Here is a 20,327-nt window from a genome sequence, read left to right as displayed (position 1 = left end):
AATGTAGAGTAGGCTAGATAGCCTATACAAAATAAACCCTATTTCCCCATGTCGAGGAAGGCTATTGGCTATAGACTATATCTTCTTCACCAGAAATACAAAAAAAATTAAAAACGAATTCACTAAACATATTAATATTCAAAACCATTTGTTTAGGGTTTTCTCAGCCTTCAAAGAGATCAGCTGCTTGTACATCTCCTCACCGTAGGCTAAATGCGCATTACTGTATCGAGTTGCTGTCGTGAGGTGCGCCGCTGTGACGTCACCGGTACAGGAGAAAGGTCTCCAGAAGAAAACACAAAGCGACGCAGAGAGGCTATCAAAGCGCATACTTGGACACAGCATATGCCCGCACTTAAGTGGATCTATTTCACACCTGCATGGGGACAGAGTAAAGATTTGTTTATTTATTTTCTAGGAATTAACTGGTGAGTAGGCTATTCGAGTTGTGCGGAAAATATATGCCTTGGTATGTATTAATTTGTATTTTTTATTTAATCTGGCAAGTCAGTTAAATCGATAGAGCCTTAGAACGCTGTACCACTTGGTCCCCCCAAATTATAAGACAGTGACTCGGATTGCATGCTTTTATTGTGTCCAAGTGTACAAGGCCTCTCCAGTCTATGTCAAGTGGAGGATACATCGGCTTTCAGCCAGTGGAGGCTTTTGAGGGAAGGACGGCTCTTAATAATAACAGCTGAAACGGAGCAGATGGAATGGCATCAAACACATGGAAACCATATGTTTGAAATATTTGATACCAGTCCACCGATTCCGCTCCAGCTATTACCATGAGCCCGTCCTCCCCAATTAAGGTTCCACCAACCTCCTGTGTTTTGAGTATTACGCATGGGCATGCATTGACTTTTGTAGGAGAAGATTACAAACCTTGTCAGGGAATATAGCTGGGGTGTTGGAGTATTGCGATAAAATGTTGAATTGAGTAATGTTTTTCTGAATGAGTGCATGGATGACGATAGGCTCCGACTAGAAGACGTTTGAGAATTAACAATATTACATGAGAGGTGAGTTGTCAGAAGAAATACAACCTCATATCATAAAGAGGATGTAATAAAAGTACCTCTTAATGAGTGAATGTACTATTATGTTACTAATCTGACTGTGTGTGTGTGTGTGTGTGTGTGTGTGTGTGTGTGTGTGTGTGTGTGTGTGTGTGTGTGTGTGTGTGTGTGTGTGTGTGTGTGTGTGTGCATATAAAAGAGGTTATGTGTTTACATCACGATAAAGATCAACTTTTGCAACGGTATCTCTGAATCTTTTAAAACTAAAGGTCAGCATTATTCCAATTGATGAATAAGTGTAGCCAAAAAGGACTCGATTACTGTGCGTTTTTCACAAGTTGTGCTTGAATTTGTGTCGTTATATTTTCATTTCTACTAAGCAAAAGGAAACGTGCGTAAACGCTATTCAGTGGAGCCAATGCTATAGGCCAATATTATCCCTGATTAAAGTGGATTTGTCAATAGGCTATAGATTAGAAGGTTACAATGACCACCCTGTATAAATAATATGATGGTGAATGTACATTGTTATTTTGTTTTTCAGGCATCTAAATGGAATTTATTTTGTCGAAGAATGTAATCCCTTGCGGAAATACAGGTATTACTGCATGCTTGACCGTTACTTCTTTTAGACTTTTGTAACATTCTACTGGTCAAACATGGTTTATTATGCATTCATAAAGCCTGGGCAAATACTATAATATATGCTACCACAACGCATTGTCAGTTAACAAGCAGCTTATAAACGAACATGGTGTTGAGATTATTATTTTTTTGTGCTCCATTGACAGCCTATGAATGCATAATAAAGCCTTCATCATACCCATAGGCTAATATTCTCGGGTTATATGCATCTGGCATCTGGAATTATTCAAGTTCATGCTTCGTTATGAGGGATTTGTTTCATGACAGACATATTTTGTCTGTATGCTACTTTACTGCGGCAAAAGGGGCTACTTCAATTGTTTGACTAGGCTACATCCATTCAATTATAAAATAACTAGTTGATTGCGTAAATGTAAATTACACTGGTAATTAAATATCAGGGATAGGGTGTTCTTGTAGATGGAATATAGCCCTAATGCGCAAACATTAGCGAAGATACCCGTTCAATTTATTATTGTGGTTGAATAGCCTACAGATTTATGGTAGGTATTTGCCAAGAATATATGAAATAAATCAGGTCTAGACGATTAGTTAAAACCATTTGATTGCATACACTTTTATTCTGCCTAATTACGCAGTATCACAGAAATAAATGTGGACGGAAATCATTGATGGATCATAGAGCTCTATAAGTTATTGTCGTGCTTTCGCATGTTTTCCCATTCCATTTAAGCAATAGACATACGCAGTGGCGACCAGTAATCTAGGGCACCTTGTTTTCAGTCCGACATTTTTAAAGTGTGGGGCTATATATATGTTTTGGCAAGTCGGTTAGGACATCTACTTTGTGCATGACACAAGTAATTTTTCCAACAATTGTTTACAGACAGATTGTTTCATTTATAATTCACTGCATCACATTTCCAGTGGGTCAGAAGTTTACATACACTAAGTTGACAGTGCCTTTAAACAGCTTGGAAAATACCAGAAAATGATGGCATGGCTTTAGAAGCTTCTGATAGGTTAATTGACATCATTTGAGTCAATTGGAGGTGTACCTGTGGATGTATTTCAAGGCCTACTTTCAAACTCAGTGCCTCTTTGCTTGACATCATGGGAAAACCAAAAGAAATCAGCCAAGACCCCAGAAAAAAAATTGTAGACCGCCACATGTCTGGTTCAGCCTTAGGAGCAATTTCCAAACACCTGAAGGTACCATGTTCATCTGTAGTATGCGAGTATAAACACCAAGGGACCACGCAGCCGTCATACAACTCAGGAAGGAGACACCTTCTGTCTCCTAGAGATGAACATACTTTGGTACGAAAAGTGCAAATCAATCCCAGAACAGCAAAGGAACTTGTGAAGATGCTGGAAGAAACAGGTACAAAACTATCTGTATCCACAGTAAAATGAGTTCTATATCGACATAACCTGAAAGGCTGCTCAGCAAGGCTACGGTTCGCAACTGCACATGGGGACAAAGATTGTACTTTTTGGAGAAACATTGTCTGGTCTGATGAAACAAAAATAGAACTGTTTGGCCATAATGACCATCGTTATGTTTGGAGGGAAAAGGGGAGGCTTGCAAGCCGAAGAACACCATCCCAACCGTGAAGCACGGGGTGGCAGCATCATGTTCTCGGGGTGCTTTGCTGCAGGAGGGACTGGTGTACTTCACAAAATAGATGGCATCATGAGACACGAAAATTATGTGGATATATTGAAGCAACATCTCAATGCATCAAGTTAAAGCTTGGTCGCAAATGGGTCTTCCAAATGGACAATGACCCCAAGCACACTTCCAAAGTTGTGGCAAAATGGCTCAAGGACAAAAAAGTTAAGGTATTAGAGGGGCCATCACAAAGCCCTGACCTAAATCCCCTAGGAAATGTATGGGCAGAACTGAAAAAGCGTATGCGGGCAATGAGGCCTACAAACCTCACTCAGTTACACCAGCTCTGTTAGGAGGAATGGGCCTATATTCACCCAACTTATTGTGGGAAGCTTGTGGAAGGCTACCCGAAATGTTTTGCCCAAGTCAAACAATTTAAAGGCAATGCTACCAAATAATAATTGAGTGCATGTAAACCTCTGACCCACTGGGAATGTGATGAAAGAAATAAAAGATGAAATAAATTATTTTCTCTACTATTATTATGACATATCACATTCTTAAAATAACGTGGTGATCCTAATTGACCTAAAACAGGGAATTTTTACTAGGATTAAATGTCAGGAATTGTGAAATACTGAGTTTAAATATGTTTGGCTAAGGTGTATGTAAACTTCCGACTTCAACTGTATATATTGCATATATATTTATTGGGGATGCTTGCCTGTTTTGCATGTTATTTTGGCATTAATACGTGTCACATATCAGTTTGCAAACAATGTAAAAACTAATAATAATAATAATAATTGAGTTAATAAAGCTGCATACAAACATCAACTCTGTTTTGCTTTCAGCTCCAAAATGCAGGTGTTTCAGCCCAACTCAGTGCTTTCTGTGGTGGTGGGGCAGCCAGCGTAGGGGATTGGTAATGTTCTCTAGTTGTGCCATGATTGTCTCAGTGTTCTGTCACTCATGGGGACACTACGTCACAGCCAAGTCTTAGGGTAGAGCTAGAAAATGTGAGGCCCTTGGGTGCTGCCATAGAGTTACATTAGAAGTGCCCATCCAAGAAGGCTCAAGGCCACAGATAAAATGACGCCAAATCACGTTATATCTATAGTAGCTTTGATTAGACTGACATCATACTTTCAAGTCGACATTCTACTGGCAAATCCTTTTTAATCGTTGTCATATGAATAGAAATAATGAAGAGAAATTATAGATAAAACATATCGGCGCTCATCGGCCATTGGACATAAACATTACACAACAAGTTGAAAATCGCAAATTCGACAATGAGTGTTTTGGAAGTAATTAGTTGCTAACTGCATGCATTGCAAAGCAATCACTAGCCTGCTATTCAGAGGAGTGCCTGTGTGGTCCCAAATCTGCAATTAAGGGTATCTTTTCCAAGCTTAAAATGATAAACATTCAACATTGGCCATACTGTCAATGAAGCATGATTTGTGCCACACTCAAAACAACTGTTAACTTGGAACTGGGAAATCTGATTTCAGTGACTTCAGGACAACTAGGAGCTTGAAAAAAAAACTAGCTCTGACTGGGAAAATACGTTTTGAACGGTCATCCAACTTGGCATTGTAAATCTGGAACTCTGGCCTCTATTTTAAAGCTATAACCTGAAGATCACTGATGTCCTCATAATTCGACCTTGTTTAATTCCGCATTCCCAGTTGTCTTGAAAGCACCATAAATCCAGAGAATGCCAGACTTTGATGACAAAGTTTGATGACAGAATTTGCCCATTAAGGACTGCCACACCACCTTCATGTGATCACAGCACAAGAAGCTGACTCCAAAAATGTATTGTATGCTGCTGCATAAATTATGTAATATGCCAGGGAGATATGTATACTGTAGCTAAGAAAGTAATACTAAGTGTATGTTGTGTAGTAAGATGTTAGTAACCCATGTGCCTAATTTTGTGTATTTTCCCCTCTTAATTTCGCCCTCCGTTCTGACTTGGTGGTGCACATGTAGCCCATAACCTGTGTTAGAGAAATGTAATCATCAAATATTGTAAGAGCTTTCATTGTCTGCTTATATGTCCCCTTTATTTATCCTATGGTTCTACTTGGTGTAGAGGGAGAACACTGTAAGAACGGCCCATGTTCTGAATTATGTGGTTGTACATTTCAAAAGGGCTGAACAAATAGTTATATTGACTACATCTGTCCTAGCTCGCTCATTAATGTCTTAATCGAAACATATTTCCTCGGATCCACTTTTGTCCCCTTATAGTTTGTACATCTCAATTGTCAGTAGAAACCACATGTGTTTTAAGCAAGTCAGCCATATCAGCTAGTTTTTTTAAGGCAGTAAATGAGGCTGGATGAACTGTTTCTCTGCCAGACAAGGCTTCACTGATAACAGTGGTAAGATGTTGGGACTGCTGTTGATACAGCTTTAAGTAGGCCCTAACAGTTTGTGGGCACCGTTTGTCACCGTCATATTGCAATTAAGGTATTGTTTAGTGTTTTGTTGTGGCTTTGCTGGCATGCATCCCACTTTCTTTCTTTTTTTTTGCCCCACCAAGATTTACATGCTAAAATCGCCACTCAGCATACGTAAAATATTGACGAGGACGTAACATAACTTTTTACTTGCATGGCCTATAGGCTATTGAAGAGAACACGAGGCAAGAGTGATATAACGTCAATGAATCTAAAGCAGACTGAAGCAATAAAGGTACAAAGTAATACCCATTCATTCGTGAGTGGGATGATGGAGCCATTTCGAATGAAACATTTGTTCAAATGTCAGGGTGGTTATCGGGAATGGGTCACACGGCCTTGGACCAAGTATCCACTCAAGATTGAGATGTGATGATCGCTAAGTCAATAATGTCATTAAATCCATAGCCTTTACCAGTTACGCACGGTGTCCGATTATATTTGAGCCTCACTGTTTTCGTAGCCCCTTCAGTGTTCTGTTGTGTGACTATGACATAAAGGACACGATTAAAAAAAAAACGTTTTGGTTTGGCTTGTGATTAATGACGACGTTTATTTTCAGTCCTCCGAAAAAAATATTACTGTTTATCTTGCTACTGCCCTTTAACCTGTCTTGGTGGATGAAAATGTTTTTTGTAAACCATCCCTCCCGCAAGTGGTAAGTGCCATACAATTGAAAATGCATTATCAGACGAGCCAACAATACGCGCATGAAGGCCAATAAGAACGTTCAGCACCAATGTATATGCAAGAATATCAACAGATTATCCCTATGATATAGATTGTCAATAAAATAACACTAACAGTCCTGCCTCTAACGTAGGCTAGGAGCCAAAGCCCAAAAGGATGCTGACTACATCTCTGTTGGTAATTATTTATGATTAGCATCTCTAACACACAGAGGCAAACATTAATTTTATTGTGCATAACCTTTTACCTTGTCAGCTCGGGGATTCGACTTGCAACCTTTCGGTTACGAGTCCAACGCTGTAGCCACTAGGCTACCTACCCCCTCTTCAAATCACGTCACCGCGAGCCCCCCTACTGAGACGTTTGAGGCGCCCTCGAACATGTTAGATTTAACTTCAACTCACATTTGACTTGTTTTTAACGGTTAGAGATTGGTTTCTGAATAGTTTAGACCTCTTAATTCGCTGAGATGTTTGTGTTACATGGATGTTCCTCTTGATTTTATGTTGCTGGCTTAGTTCTTCCCTATACCAGGGTTGAATACTTACCATTAACATGTCAATCAATTTGACAGTTGAAAGGCAATAGCTACATTAATTGAAAAAAAAATGTTTCCAGATTATGTGAAATTGAACTTCAATTGACCCCAATTCACAGCCTTGAGAGTGGACGCACCAATAAGGCATTATACTTGGTTGATGTATATGATTCCGTGTTTTTATTGATAAGGTATGAGCGTAGACCTACTTCCGGATGAAAGCATGGCGTGAGCAATGCTCAAGAAAACTTTTCCAAAGAGGTTCAATAGCCTACAGAAAAACAATATTGCATTAAGCATGGCGAGAAACCTGAACAAATTAATGAAAAAGTAAGTGATTGTTGAAAAATTGCACAATTGCCTTTTGAAAGACCCTTAAGGGATTCTTTCCAGTTCGACAGGGTCTCATGACAAAAGTAAATGTCATGAACTGAATCGGAACGTCAAAGGTTCAGGCTGCTGCCCAGTCACTATGGAAGGGGAACGGAAAGGTCATGGCTAGAAGGGATCCAGTTTTTGCCAAATTAACGTCAGATTTGAATTTTAGTAGCTGGTTATGATAACTTACTTAGCAGGTTAGGATAATTAACGTGGCAGGTTAGGATAATTGGGTTAAGATTAGGAAAGGGGTTTGGGTTTGGGTTAAGGTTAGCTAAAAATGCAACATAAAATGCAAAAATAACAACTTTTGACGTTAATTTGACAAAAGCTGGAAATGTTCTAGCCATGACCCTATGGGTGGGGGAAGCTCTAGTCTAGAAGGTACATTCAATTTTGCTTAGGAGGATATTAAAACTCTCTCCATGTAGTCAAAAGTAGATGTCATTGTTGTAAAAACTGTGAGCGTGCTTCATTTACTATCATTCTAAATGATAATACTGATTTGTTTTGTCATGTTTACACCAATTTCCCAAATGAGGACAGTTTGTGTTACTACATTACACGCCATCGCAATTTCACCACATACATTTGAGTGGAATTTCACATCCTTTTTACTTCAGATTGGTGATGTTAATATACAAGTTTACAATCATCACGATTACATTACATCGATTGCTTTAAGCAGATTAATAATTGAATAATAATAATAATTTGAATGAACTATATTTGGTTTGGGCCCGTTGACTGTGTTAAACATGACTCTCCATTGCAGGATTTTGAACGTCGTTATAATGTTTAAACTAAATTGCACAGAACATTCGGGGAGCTCTTTTTATAACAGTCGATGGCAGCACACCAATAGGCTTACACTGGTTTGAGAGTCCAACTATCACTTAAATAACAGCCAAACCTTGTCAGGGGTCGTGATTCGATTAAGTTCGATAACGTTAAAGCAACTGTTTTGTTTCTGTCCCGTTTCGGCAGCCTCATCGAATCTCCATCTGACATGTCTTCAACAAATTCTCTCCTAACCAGTCATGTAAAAAGTATTCTCAGATTCCATGTGGCATTTGAGTAGTGTTAATTTAACAGCGCATACACCCCAAACGTTGCCCCCTATTCCATTTATTTCAAGATGATATCGATGGAAGTGACTAACAAAAATAAACGTGTACCACTGCGTTGTTGACCCATTTGAATCAAAATGCAACAATTCAAAAAGTAGCTTTAATTCAAAAAGTATCTTTGCACGTTGTCCTCTAACCTGTAATGTTAACATTATTCCTCTATTTTTGGTGCGTGTGCAGTATATACGGTGCTCATTAAACAAAAAACAAAAAGTTCTGACATTTGATAACAGTGTTTTGAAATTTGACTATTTATCAAAATGTATCGTCAACAGGAAGCAGCGACAGCCTCATCCTCATTTTCAACCAACATTTCAGGAATATGCCTATAAATTTAGATTTCAACATTAATTTCCAATGGAATTGTATTTAATCAGGTAAAAACTGCAGAATAATTCCAAAAACGTGCTGTGATTTATTTATTTTGATGCCTACAATAATCTAAAACGGGAAGCACTTGCGCTTGCAGCAATACTTGGAGATCGTGCGCAATAGAAGCTGCCTAAAACAAAATACTTGGCCAATGTAATTGTAATACTGCATGTTATTGAGACCATAAAATCATCCAAAACCAAATAATAGTTGCAGATATGTTTATGCAAATCCAGGATTTTGACACTGTGCGCGCCTTCCTCGTTGTCATTCACATGGTTATCAACTTAAAACGAGTTTGCATTGTGTTTGCATATTGTTTTTATTGTTTAAGTTTTATTTTTTATTTTTTTATTTCACCTTTATTTAACCAGGTAGGCAAGTGATTGATAATAAGTGATTGATAATGGTGTTGATTTCCTAGCATGGTTTACTATTTTCCATTTATTTTAACGCTATAATGAGTGACAGACATTTCACTTATATTACGGGAAAATATGCTAATGTCAATAGGTCTAGAATATAATATAGAGCCTTTCTCCTTTAAAACAAAACAAGGCCAACATAGGGAACATTTAGGTCGAATATAATGTATAATGTAATATTTAAATATATTTAAATGAATCACAGAAAATCTATTTCTGTGAATTTAATTCAAGATTGGATTCAAGTGGCCGGGCTCATAACTATGTGATGTGACTTCTTATCTCAGTCTCAGTCCATCTCTGACCAACCAGCAGGCGCCACTTATTTCACACACACACACACACACACACACACACACACACACACACACACACACACACACACACACACACACACACACACACACACACGCGCACGCGCGCAGCGGCGCACGCACACATACCACTTCATTCTTTTGACACAAGGTCTGCCTCACCTTCTTTTTTAGGTGAATGTTTAGAAGGCCTGAAAATATACCTCATCAAATCGTCCCCACACATGAACTGATAGACTAGGGCTACGGCAGATTTTGTGGCAGTGTCATTGTTTCATGTACATAGGCTACTAAATTATAAATTAGGTAGCCTACTTTCCATATATGTTTGGCCTTGAAAATAACAAGGCAGGCCTATATACAAATGTTTATTGAGCTCAGTTCATATACGAGATATAAATTACGTGTGCGTGTGTAGGCTCTAAGTTAACTAAGGGCACTCAGCTGCAGGGCCGTTCCATTGCGCTGGAGCATATTTCAAACATGCCAAAATAAAGGGCCCATTTTCTTCCTAACTTTCTAAGGCAACGCAACTTGCGCTGGCCTCATGCGCTCCGCTGAGATACCCCCCATCCACGCCCCAATACCCCCCCCCCCCCCCCCCCCCCCGCCCCCTTGACCCCCCCACACCGGTCATATCCCCACCAGCGGAATCTGAAAGCATTAGGCTGTCCCTGCTGCTAGGAAAAGAGTCTGTTTATCTGGAGAACAAATTCATGAAAATATATATTTTTTTATTCTTGCAATGGCAAGTGTTTGGCTACAGATGGAAACCTAAACACTCTTGTTGAAGTTTGAGAGAAAGCTCGTATATACAGGATTTAATACATATATTTAATACGGCATCATTATTTTCAAGGTGGAATGAATTTGGACAGAATCGCAGAGACCGTGAGACCCCCACCGACGCGCGACATGGCCTCTACGTTTCACTTGCCGAGAACTGCAAACAACACTCGAGAAACGGTGGAGAACTCAAGCAGCGAGTCATCAGATACTGAAATAACAGGTACATTAACGGTGTAATGACATTGCATTACATACTCTCATAATTGCTAGGTAAGCTATACAACAGACATTTTTTGTGTGTGTTAAACATTAAAGGCTAAAAAGCTACGTATGTGTGTAATGTATTCGATATTAAGAGAAACTCATACGTAAGCTTACAACTTTGTTCATAGCATTGAGCACTAACAAATACATTCGAAACACAAAGCACCTTCTGTGAATGAAATAAATAACTTCAATTGTCGTGTTTCAGTAGGCCTACTTTGATAACAATAACCTTACAGTTTGATCAAATCGAATATTTTCTGCATATTTAAACAACTGACATGCAGGAGTTATAATAATTGTTTGAAGTTATATTTTGTGCTCCTGCGGAATGTTAGCTCTTTTATATTCCACTCCTTCTCATCAGTTGTACGATATCAATATAAACCTAATACTAAAGAGATAATACAACGTAAAACTTACGAAGAATAGGGCTAGCCAATGCATTCAGCAGCTACAATATGGCTAGTTTGTTTTAAACTGATCTTTCATTAAAAAAAAAAAATATTGCCCTTCTTACGTCTAGGTATGAAATGAAGGCGTTCTTGTAAAGACAAGATAATGGACTCTAGATAAGACTGGACAAACGTTGCAACAAAAGCAACGTTCTAAATTTACGCCGATGAATTCCTCACAGAGCGTCTAAAATAATAAATTTTGAACCCGGAGCAAATCTGTTCATGTTTTGACGACCGTGATAGCCTACTGGTTGGTTGTCTTTGTAGGCCTTACAGACTTTTGAAAGTTGACATTTACTTTAGTGATTTACGGACACTTCAAACAAGGTTAGGATCACCCTGCCAGGTATATTATGCTTTTCTGCTGCAGAACTAAAATCAAAGTAGTGTAAAAATCAAAGAAGTCTGACTCAGTATAAGCTACAGTACAATAACCATAATGTATATGTTTGTTTTTCACAGAAAAGGAGAGGAGTGTAGAACACAGAAGTGACGATGGAAACGCGGATGACCCCAAAAAGAAGAAAGCGAGGCGGCAGAGGACTCATTTCACCAGCCAGCAGCTGCAGGAGCTCGAGGCCACCTTTCAGCGGAACCGCTACCCCGATATGAGCACGAGAGAGGAAATAGCTGTGTGGACCAACCTCACCGAGGCCAGAGTCAGGGTAAGTGAGTCGAGATGCGTTTTGGCCCGTGCTTAAAACGTGTGTATATTCAAAGGGAAACCGTAAAGACGTGAATGAATGACAGTAAAACTCTTTCCATTTAAACTTGTTCTGGGTGTATTGCTTGACTTTAAGCCAACACCGGAATACCACTTGGATGAAATCGTTGCAATAATTAACGACGATCACAAACTTTACGAGGTAGATCTTACGCTATAATTTCCCTCCATCTTTGGGGGGAGGGGGAGGGGGGGGGGGGGGGTGCATTACACAGCTGTATCTATCGACTTTTGATGACATTGTATTAACTATGTTTTTATATATACTTACAGTATCTACGCCAATTCATTTAGAATATTTAGTTCGGCAACAGTTAATTTTACATAGGTCTTATTATTGCTATAATGGGTATTGTTCACTACACATCCACTGTAACGTGTTCCTCTGGAAACATTTTACAGCAAAATTGTTTAGTGTAGTGCAATGAGTAATATCATATTACCATGCATACACATGTTCTTGCGAGTAATTGCACATTAGGCCTATGGAAAACCCTTTTTGAAAAATTCTACCCAAACCACCTAAACAAATAGGGTGTTTTAATTACAATATAGGCAAGAAACAATATAAGCTTGAGTTTTTTTGTGTCCTGGGCCTACAATTAGCGTATGTCCCATGTGTAAAGTACCAATACTTTTAAGCCTACATATCAAAACAACAATGCACTAGTCAGTTGGCAAGAAGTCGACAATAAGGCCAATAAGCGCCTAATATAATTTAAATTTATATTTTTTGATGGCTAATATATTATGATTATCCATACATCTATAGAATACTTCCAGCATTTCGAAGAGGATCATACACTCTTAAAATAGACGCTCAAGCAGGAGGACATCATAACATTTACCTTATATTATCCAACAGACGTGAATTACACACACTCTTAAAATAGACGCACAAGCAGGAGGACATCATAACATTTACCTTATATTATCCAACAGAAGTGAATTACACTCACTCTTAAAATAGACGCACAAGCAGGAGGACATCATAACATTTACCTTATATTATCCAACAGAAGTGAATTACACTCACTCTTAAAATAGACGCCCAAGCAGGAGGACATCATAACATTTACCTTATATTATCCAACAGACGTGAATTACACTCACTCTTAAAATAGACGCCCAAGAGGAATACCTTTTTATCTGGAACATTTTGTTCAGCTGTCTTGCAAAGGGCCGTGCAAACACTTCACGGTTATTGATAATACAACTATTGATAATCATTTTGATGAATTTGATGGTCCATAGTGCCTATGCAGACGTGAGAGCGGCGAGATATAGGCCACAGCTAAAACACAATGATGAGGAGGCTTTTCTAGCTAAATATAACCCACCACTGTGCAGCTCTAAGCTTATGGTGTCACATCGTTCATGTCTTTGTGGACAATTGATCTTTAGCCCACAACCGTTTGCCCAGGAAGACTATACATAGCCCCACTTCCAATTATATACCCTAAGACTCCTGATTTATTTCCATTATAAAGTACAAACAAAGTGTTTTTTTAATAAAAACATTAGAGAGACAATTTTATGAAGTTGTGACAAAAATATATTCTATTATATTATATTTCAATCATTCATAGGCCTTGTTAGGCATAGCCTCGGCTATATGTTCTCTAGTTGACTGTTATGGATTGTATTATAAATATTTACAAGTAATAACATAATAACACAACTACTGTTCTTATTATTACATTAAATTACTGTTATAGATCGCATGTTGAATACATGTATTCTTTTTGTCTCTGATCTCAAGGTGTGGTTCAAAAATCGCAGGGCCAAATGGAGGAAGCGTGAACGCAACCAGCAAATGGACCTGTGCAAGAACAGCTACCTGCCCCAGTTCAGTGGCCTCATGCAGCCCTATGACGACATGTATCCCACCTACACCTACAACAACTGGACGAACAAAGGACTGACCCCGGCTAATCTGTCCACAAAGAACTTCACTTTTTTCAACTCAATGAGCCCACTCACATCCCAGTCAATGTTCTCAGCTCCTAACTCCATCTCCTCTATGACTATGGCCGGAAGTATGGGGGGGCACTCGGCTGTACCGGGGATGCCAACTGCGGGCCTGAACAACATCAGCAATTTTAACGGCATCGGCACCGCTACAATCAACTCAGCCATGTCCTCATCGTCCTGTCCGTATGGGCCTCCCGGTTCCCCTTACAGCGTATACAGAGACACATGTAACTCTAGCCTGGCGACCCTGAGACTGAAATCGAAACAGCACCCAACCTTTGGATACAGCGGGTTGCAAAGTCCCGGGTCTAGCCTTAACGCTTGTCAATACAACAGCTGACGTATCAGCCGTGATGAAAATAATTTGCGGACAGCTCTAAACCTAGTAGCCTAGCCTACCTGCGAATGGAGCGAAAGACAACTAAACTGGATTAGTTGCAATCATTTATTTTTCAAATGAATTATGCGGGTTGTGGCCTATGTGTTTACCAATGAACTTGTAGGCTACAACAATTTAAATGTCCATGTTTTTTGGATTTAAAAGTGATGATGAAGATGTGTTACATTTCAACGTTGTACATTAGCCTACATAAGAAACAGACAAAGGATCTCCTATGCATGTTCGCTTACTTGCTTTGAGGGCTCAAACCCATTTGAACTGACTTGCATTGGTCTAAACCAGCGTTTCCCAAACTCGGTCCTGGGGACCCCAAGGAGTGCACGTTTTTTTTTTTTTGCCCTAGCACTACACAGCCGATTCAAATATTCAACCAACACCCCCTTGGGGTCCTGAGTACCGAGTTTGGTCAACGCTGGCCTAGGCCCTGTACTCTTGGTCTTGGATTAGAAACAGTTTGGTAAACTTGGATTAGAAACCAAGAAGTGCAACACATATAACTAGACATATCCGGACTCTGTAGAAGAACAATTGTATTGTACATAGCTCAGACTTTTATGTTGCTCATGTGTTTTACCGTTTATGCAGGGGGTGCCACTGGCCCACCCAATTGTGTCCTGTTTCTGTAGCATGACTTTACCTTTAAATGCTCTGTCTGGAGTATTTTCGTTTTATTTGTTTGTTAAAAAAAGAATTTCTGCATTTTTAACTTGGGTGCAAAGTGTTTTGTACGAGTTGATAATAATGTAAGATAAAGCAAAATCCATTATACTGTATTCAAAAGGTGATTGAAAAGTAACTTCATGTGTTTATGGTAATATGTTTGAATAAACTACAGCAGAAAGAAGTGCATTTCAGATATTAAACGACGGAAAAGGTATACATGACAAAACATAATATGGTCCAAGTTTATGGAATAAAAGATAGGAGTGCAAAGTAAACAGCCTATAATTAATTATTTCAGGGATGACAACTCAAACCAATTTTCACCTGCACACATTTAAACCCCCCTAGAGCACGGCTTCCCAAACCTGACCTTGTAAAAATAAAAAATTAATAAAAAGTGAAATAATTACAAATGATAGGCTAACTTTTTTTAATTAGGGCTATGAAAATCTTTTACAAATCAGTCTGACAGGACCTTTGACAGTATTTCAATCTGAAGTATGGTGGTTTGAAGTGACTGAAATCAGAATCAGAAAGGTCTTGGCAATCATTTTGTATGATATTCTGTGTAGAAAATAACATCCCCTCTGGGCGTTCAACGTCTAGTTTTTGATTTACATTTGGTTGAGTTGTCAACTAACGTGAATTCAACGTGAAATTAACCAAACATTTCACCATGTCATTGAATTTATGCGAAAGGTTGGGTAAAACAAATACGAAATTCCCTTAGTTGATGGCTTTTTGAAAATCCAACCAGTTTTTCCAGGTTGATTGAACATCATTACATATATTTTTTGGTTGAAATGACGTGGAAACAATGCTGATTCAACCCGTTTTTGCCTAGTGGTCATCTTTAACCAGGTATCGATGCAAAGTAGGCTACATGTCAGATAAAAAAATGTCACAGCATATTTGTCGGTAAACTTTCCATATGTTGACAAAACTAAATAAACCTACCTTTAACAAGATGGGACCTTTTTGTGTAGTTAAAATGATTTATGTGAGAAATTGCGGTGGTAAGCCTTTATGCGGAAATATTGATATAATAACCATCATATCAAAGTAGACTTGGAGTCAGGAGATGATGTGTAATGTGATTCTCCCACTATGACTCGGGAAAGCATGCAGTTTATTAGGCTACATATTAAATAAATGATGATACATTTCACAGGACGGTGAAAGTGCACCGTGATGAGCTTGTGGCATTTTTCCAATAAATATTGAGTTTTTTATTTTGGTGACATGATGGTAGATGGTTGCGTGTTTGTCATGTACAAATAATCTCACCCTTTTGTCCATAATAATCTCATAATATGCTATAATATATTTGCGCAATGTATCAGCGAGCGTGCACATTCGCTATAAAACTAATTTTATTTTATTTATAAAACAACCAGTAGAGTTGAAAATGCAATGGAAACCCATTTCAATTGTATTTAATTTAACCGCAAATGTTAAGTATATATCCACAAATTCAGCACACACAGCCTTTTATCCACAACAAGTCGTTTTGATATAAACACATCTCTAGTGAATAAATGCGCATATTGTTTCCATATAAAATGAACCCAAATATGTATATTTTCATTTCAAATTATATTTATCCATGAAATAAATAACAACAGCACATCCAATAATGTTATTGTAGACTACGCTACTCCCATATCATATAAACAGAGTAATTAATAGAAGGCGACTTTACCGTTAGGCTACTAACACAGTAAAAGAAGAACCGCTATCGACACGAGGCTAAGTATTAAATGTTTTCAAACAAACCAAATAGCCAATGCGTATCACACAGTAAATATTCCCAAATAATATCACAATCATAAACTAGCCATACTTACGATTCCTCCACAATGACTTCCATCCAGCTCATCATAATAAGAAATCGGTCTGGACCAGATCATCTCCTTCATCCTCACTGCTCTTCAATGTGGCGTCTAACCCATGTGTCTGTCGTGGTAAACCATTTAGTTTCCATATTTCTTTATGCACAAAACGAACAAATAAACAATATTTCAGCCTCACGGATGCAGTGGCGTTCTAGCTTGTATGGCTCCCTGGGTGAACCCCCCCCTTCAGTCCCCCCCTCCCCCCCCCAATAACATTTAAAACTATATAAATATAATATATATATATATATATATATATATATATACAACAACAAATATCAAAAAGAAGTAACAAAGACAAATAGAACCAAATTTGTGTTGATTTGGCACTCCAGCATCGATAAATGACCCATCCCCCAACACTGTCAACCAAGAGTCAAGACTAAACCAATTCACCTTGGTGGTGTGCAGACTGGTTTTATATTATTCTTAACCGATTTCGCACAAACCAGAAAAAAATAAAACAATGTGTCTGTGAAATATATATTCACAGTATTATGAATGAATTGTGGTTTATTTAGTAGCATTTTGTAGTGTGACTGATTTTACTAATTGCATTAGTACTGTACAAAGAGGTGCGCTATTTGATAGATTCCCCCGCTCCCCCTACCTCGGGCTTCCAGTGGGGAGACCTGAGGCCAACCTACCCCCGCCCCCCTCCCCATCTCGTACTTCTGAGTGGGAGACCTTCCCAGGCAGTAGCCCGTCTAGCTCACAAACTAGAATCAGGGAGCCCACTCCGACAAGGTTGATTGACCCACAGTCCCACGCGGTGACATGGTATCATTGACGTTACTTGCAAATGAGCGATAGAAAACCGATCGCGCTAATGTCACCATTCCAAATGTTTTTGTGCGGGCGCCTTGTGCCACCCTGGGCGGCTGCCCATGTCGCCATGTCGCCAGCAAAGCCAATACACAATACAACACAACGTCAAACAATACATTTATTGCACTATAACAGTGACAAACGGTGCCCACAAACTGATAGTGCCGACATAATACTGTCCCAACAGCAGAGTCCCAACAGCAGTCACAACACCTTAAACCACTGCTACCAGCGGAGCCTTGTCTGGCAGCGAAACAGTTCATTCAGCCTAACTTCTGTCTTTAAAAAAACATAGCTGACATGGCTGACTTGCCTAAACACGTGGTTTCTTCTGACAATTGAGATGTACAAACTATAGCATAAGGGGACAGCTAGCGAGGTCAGATGTAGCCAATATAACTATTTGTTCAGCACTTTTGAAATGTAAAGCGACAGAATTCAGAACCAAAAGAACAGATAATCCGTGCTTGGGTATACAAATGAGCAGTGGCGATTTTGGCACGTTCTTACAGTATTCTCCTTGTATACCAAGTCAGAACTGTAGGATAAACCGTAGAACAAATAAAGTGGGTATATGAGAAGACAATGAAAACTCTTACAATATTCAATTATTACATTTCTCTAAAACAAGCAATAGGCTACATGTGCACCACCAAGTCAGAACAGTAGGCTCAATTAGGAGGGGGAAATGGACCAAATTATTAGGGTGAGGCACATGGGCCACTAACAGCTTAATACACAACATACACTTAGTATTGCTTTCTTAGCTATAGTATACATATCTCCCTGGCATATTACATCATTTATGCAGTAGCATACAATACATTTATGGACTCAACTTGTTGTGCTGTGCTCACTTGAACAAGAAGGTGGCGCGGTAGTCCTTCATGGGCAAATTTTATCATCAAACTTTGCCATCAAAGTCTGGCATTCTCTGGATTTATGGTGCTTTCAAGACAACTGGGAACACGGAAATAAACAAGGTTGAATCATGAGGACATCAGTGATCTTCAGGTCGTAGCTCCAGAAAGAGGCCAGAGTTTGTGACTTGCAATTCCGAGTTGGATGACCATTCATAACGTATTTTCCCAGTCGGAGCTCATTATTTTCTAAGTTCCCAGTGGTCTTGAACTCACCGTAGTCTGTTATTTCCCAGCTCTGAGTTATCAGTTGTTTTCAGCATAGCAGAAGTCATGCTGGATGGAGAGCAAGGCCAACGTCGAATGTTTATCCTTTTAAGTGTAGAAAATACACCCTTAAACCCAGAATTGAACCACACACTCCACTGAATAGCAGGCTAGTGATTGCTTTGCAATACCTGCAGTTAGGTGTGCTATTTACAGATTGGCTGTGTACAGGTACAGTGATCAGTAAGCTGCTCTGACAGCTGATGCTTAAAGTTAGAGAGGGAGATATAAGACTCCAGCTTAAGTGATTTTTGCTATTTGTTCCAGTCATTGGCAGCAGAGAACAGGAAGGAAAGGCGGCCAAAGTAAGTGTTGGCGTTGGGGGTGACCAGTGAAATGTACCTGCTGGAGCGCATACTACATTAGAGTGTTGCTATGGTGACCAGTGAGCTGAGGTAAGGCGAAGCTAGCAAAGACTTATAGATGACCTGGAGCCAGTGGGTTTGGCGACGAATATGTAGCGAGGATCAGCCAACGAGAGCATACAGGTTGCAGTGGTGGGTAGTATATGGGGCTTTGGTGACAGTACACAATGCAATGCAGGTTCACCTTTCGACAATGCAAAAACAATTGAAAAAGTAGTAACTAAGTGAATAATGGAAATTGACTTTTTTTACACTACCGTTCAAAAGTTTGGGGTCACTTAGAAATGTTCTTGTTTTTTGAAAGAAAATACTTATTTTTGTCCATTAAAATTAAATAAAATTGATCAGAAATGCAGTGTAGACATTGTTAATGTTGTAAATGACTATTGTAGGTGGAAATGGCTGATAAAAAAAAAATTGAATATCTTCGCAGGCGTACAGAGGCCCGTTATCAGCAACCATCACTCCTGTGTTCCAATGGCATGTTGTGTTAGCTAATCCAAGTTCATAATTTTAAAAGTATATTGATCATTAGAAAACCCTTTTGAAATTATGTTAGCGCAGCTGAAAACTGTTGTTCTGATGAAAGAAGCAATAAAACTGGCCTTCTTCAGACTAGTTGAGTATCTGGAGCATCAGCATTTGTGAGTTCAATTACAGGCTCAAAAGGGCCAGAAACAAATCACTTTCTTCTGAAACCCGTAAATCTATTCTTGTTCTGAGTAATTAAGGCTATTCCTTGCGTGAAGAAACTGAAGATCTGGTACAATGTTGTGTACTACTCCCTTCACAGAACAGCGCAAACTGTTTCTAACTAGAATAGAAAGAGGAGTGGGAGCACAACTGAGCAAGAGGACGAGTACATTAGAGTGTCTAGTTTGAATAACAGAAGCCTCACAAGTCCTCAACTGGCAGCTTCATTAAATAGTGCCTGCAAAACACCAGTCTCAACATCAACAGTGAAGAGGCAACTCCGGGATGCTGGCCTTTCTAAATGGAAATAACATAAGCCAATCATGTTTACCTGTAGAATTGAATAGGTTATAAGACCTCTATGATACATTTCATTTTGTTAGTTCTACTACCTCAACATTGCCCATTTTAAACAGGGAGCTAGTAGCTAACAAAATGGCTAGCCAGTCAATCCTAGCTAAAGCAAATAACAAAACCACTCGCTGAAAATAAACACTTTTCCTAATATCATGACTTATATCAA

At 39.0% G+C, this 20,327-nt stretch overlaps 1 protein-coding gene across 1 annotated transcript; it reads left to right on the top strand.

The window, feature by feature from the left end:
• Positions 1-871: 871 nt before the first annotated feature.
• On the top strand, positions 872-15,014 carry LOC139381211 (pituitary homeobox 1-like). Its single transcript, XM_071124665.1, has 5 exons — positions 872-1,025; positions 1,567-1,620; positions 10,424-10,573; positions 11,538-11,740; positions 13,562-15,014. The coding sequence occupies exons 2-5, from the start codon at positions 1,575-1,577 to the stop codon at positions 14,111-14,113; spliced, it is 951 nt and encodes a 316-aa protein (XP_070980766.1). The 5' UTR covers positions 872-1,025; positions 1,567-1,574; the 3' UTR covers positions 14,114-15,014.
• Positions 15,015-20,327: the final 5,313 nt, after the last annotated feature.

Source organism: Oncorhynchus clarkii, chromosome 2, assembly GCF_045791955.1.
Source record: "Oncorhynchus clarkii lewisi isolate Uvic-CL-2024 chromosome 2, UVic_Ocla_1.0, whole genome shotgun sequence".
Taxonomy (NCBI): Eukaryota; Metazoa; Chordata; class Actinopteri; order Salmoniformes; family Salmonidae; genus Oncorhynchus; species Oncorhynchus clarkii.
Note: the sequence above shows the minus strand (reverse complement) of the source record. Positions and strands in the feature narration are given on the sequence as shown.

What these genes read in the sequence shown, in the direction of transcription:
- LOC139381211 (XM_071124665.1), top strand. Translation starts at nt 1,575, where the DNA reads ATGGAATTTATTTTGTCGAAGAATGTAATCCCTTGCGGAAATACAG. An exon ending in ATCAGATACTGAAATAACAG is followed by an intron (nt 10,574 to 11,537) that starts GTACATTAACGG and finishes TGTTTTTCACAG; the next exon opens with AAAAGGAGAGGAGTGTAGAA. An exon ending in TCACCGAGGCCAGAGTCAGG is followed by an intron (nt 11,741 to 13,561) that starts GTAAGTGAGTCG and finishes TCTGATCTCAAG; the next exon opens with GTGTGGTTCAAAAATCGCAG.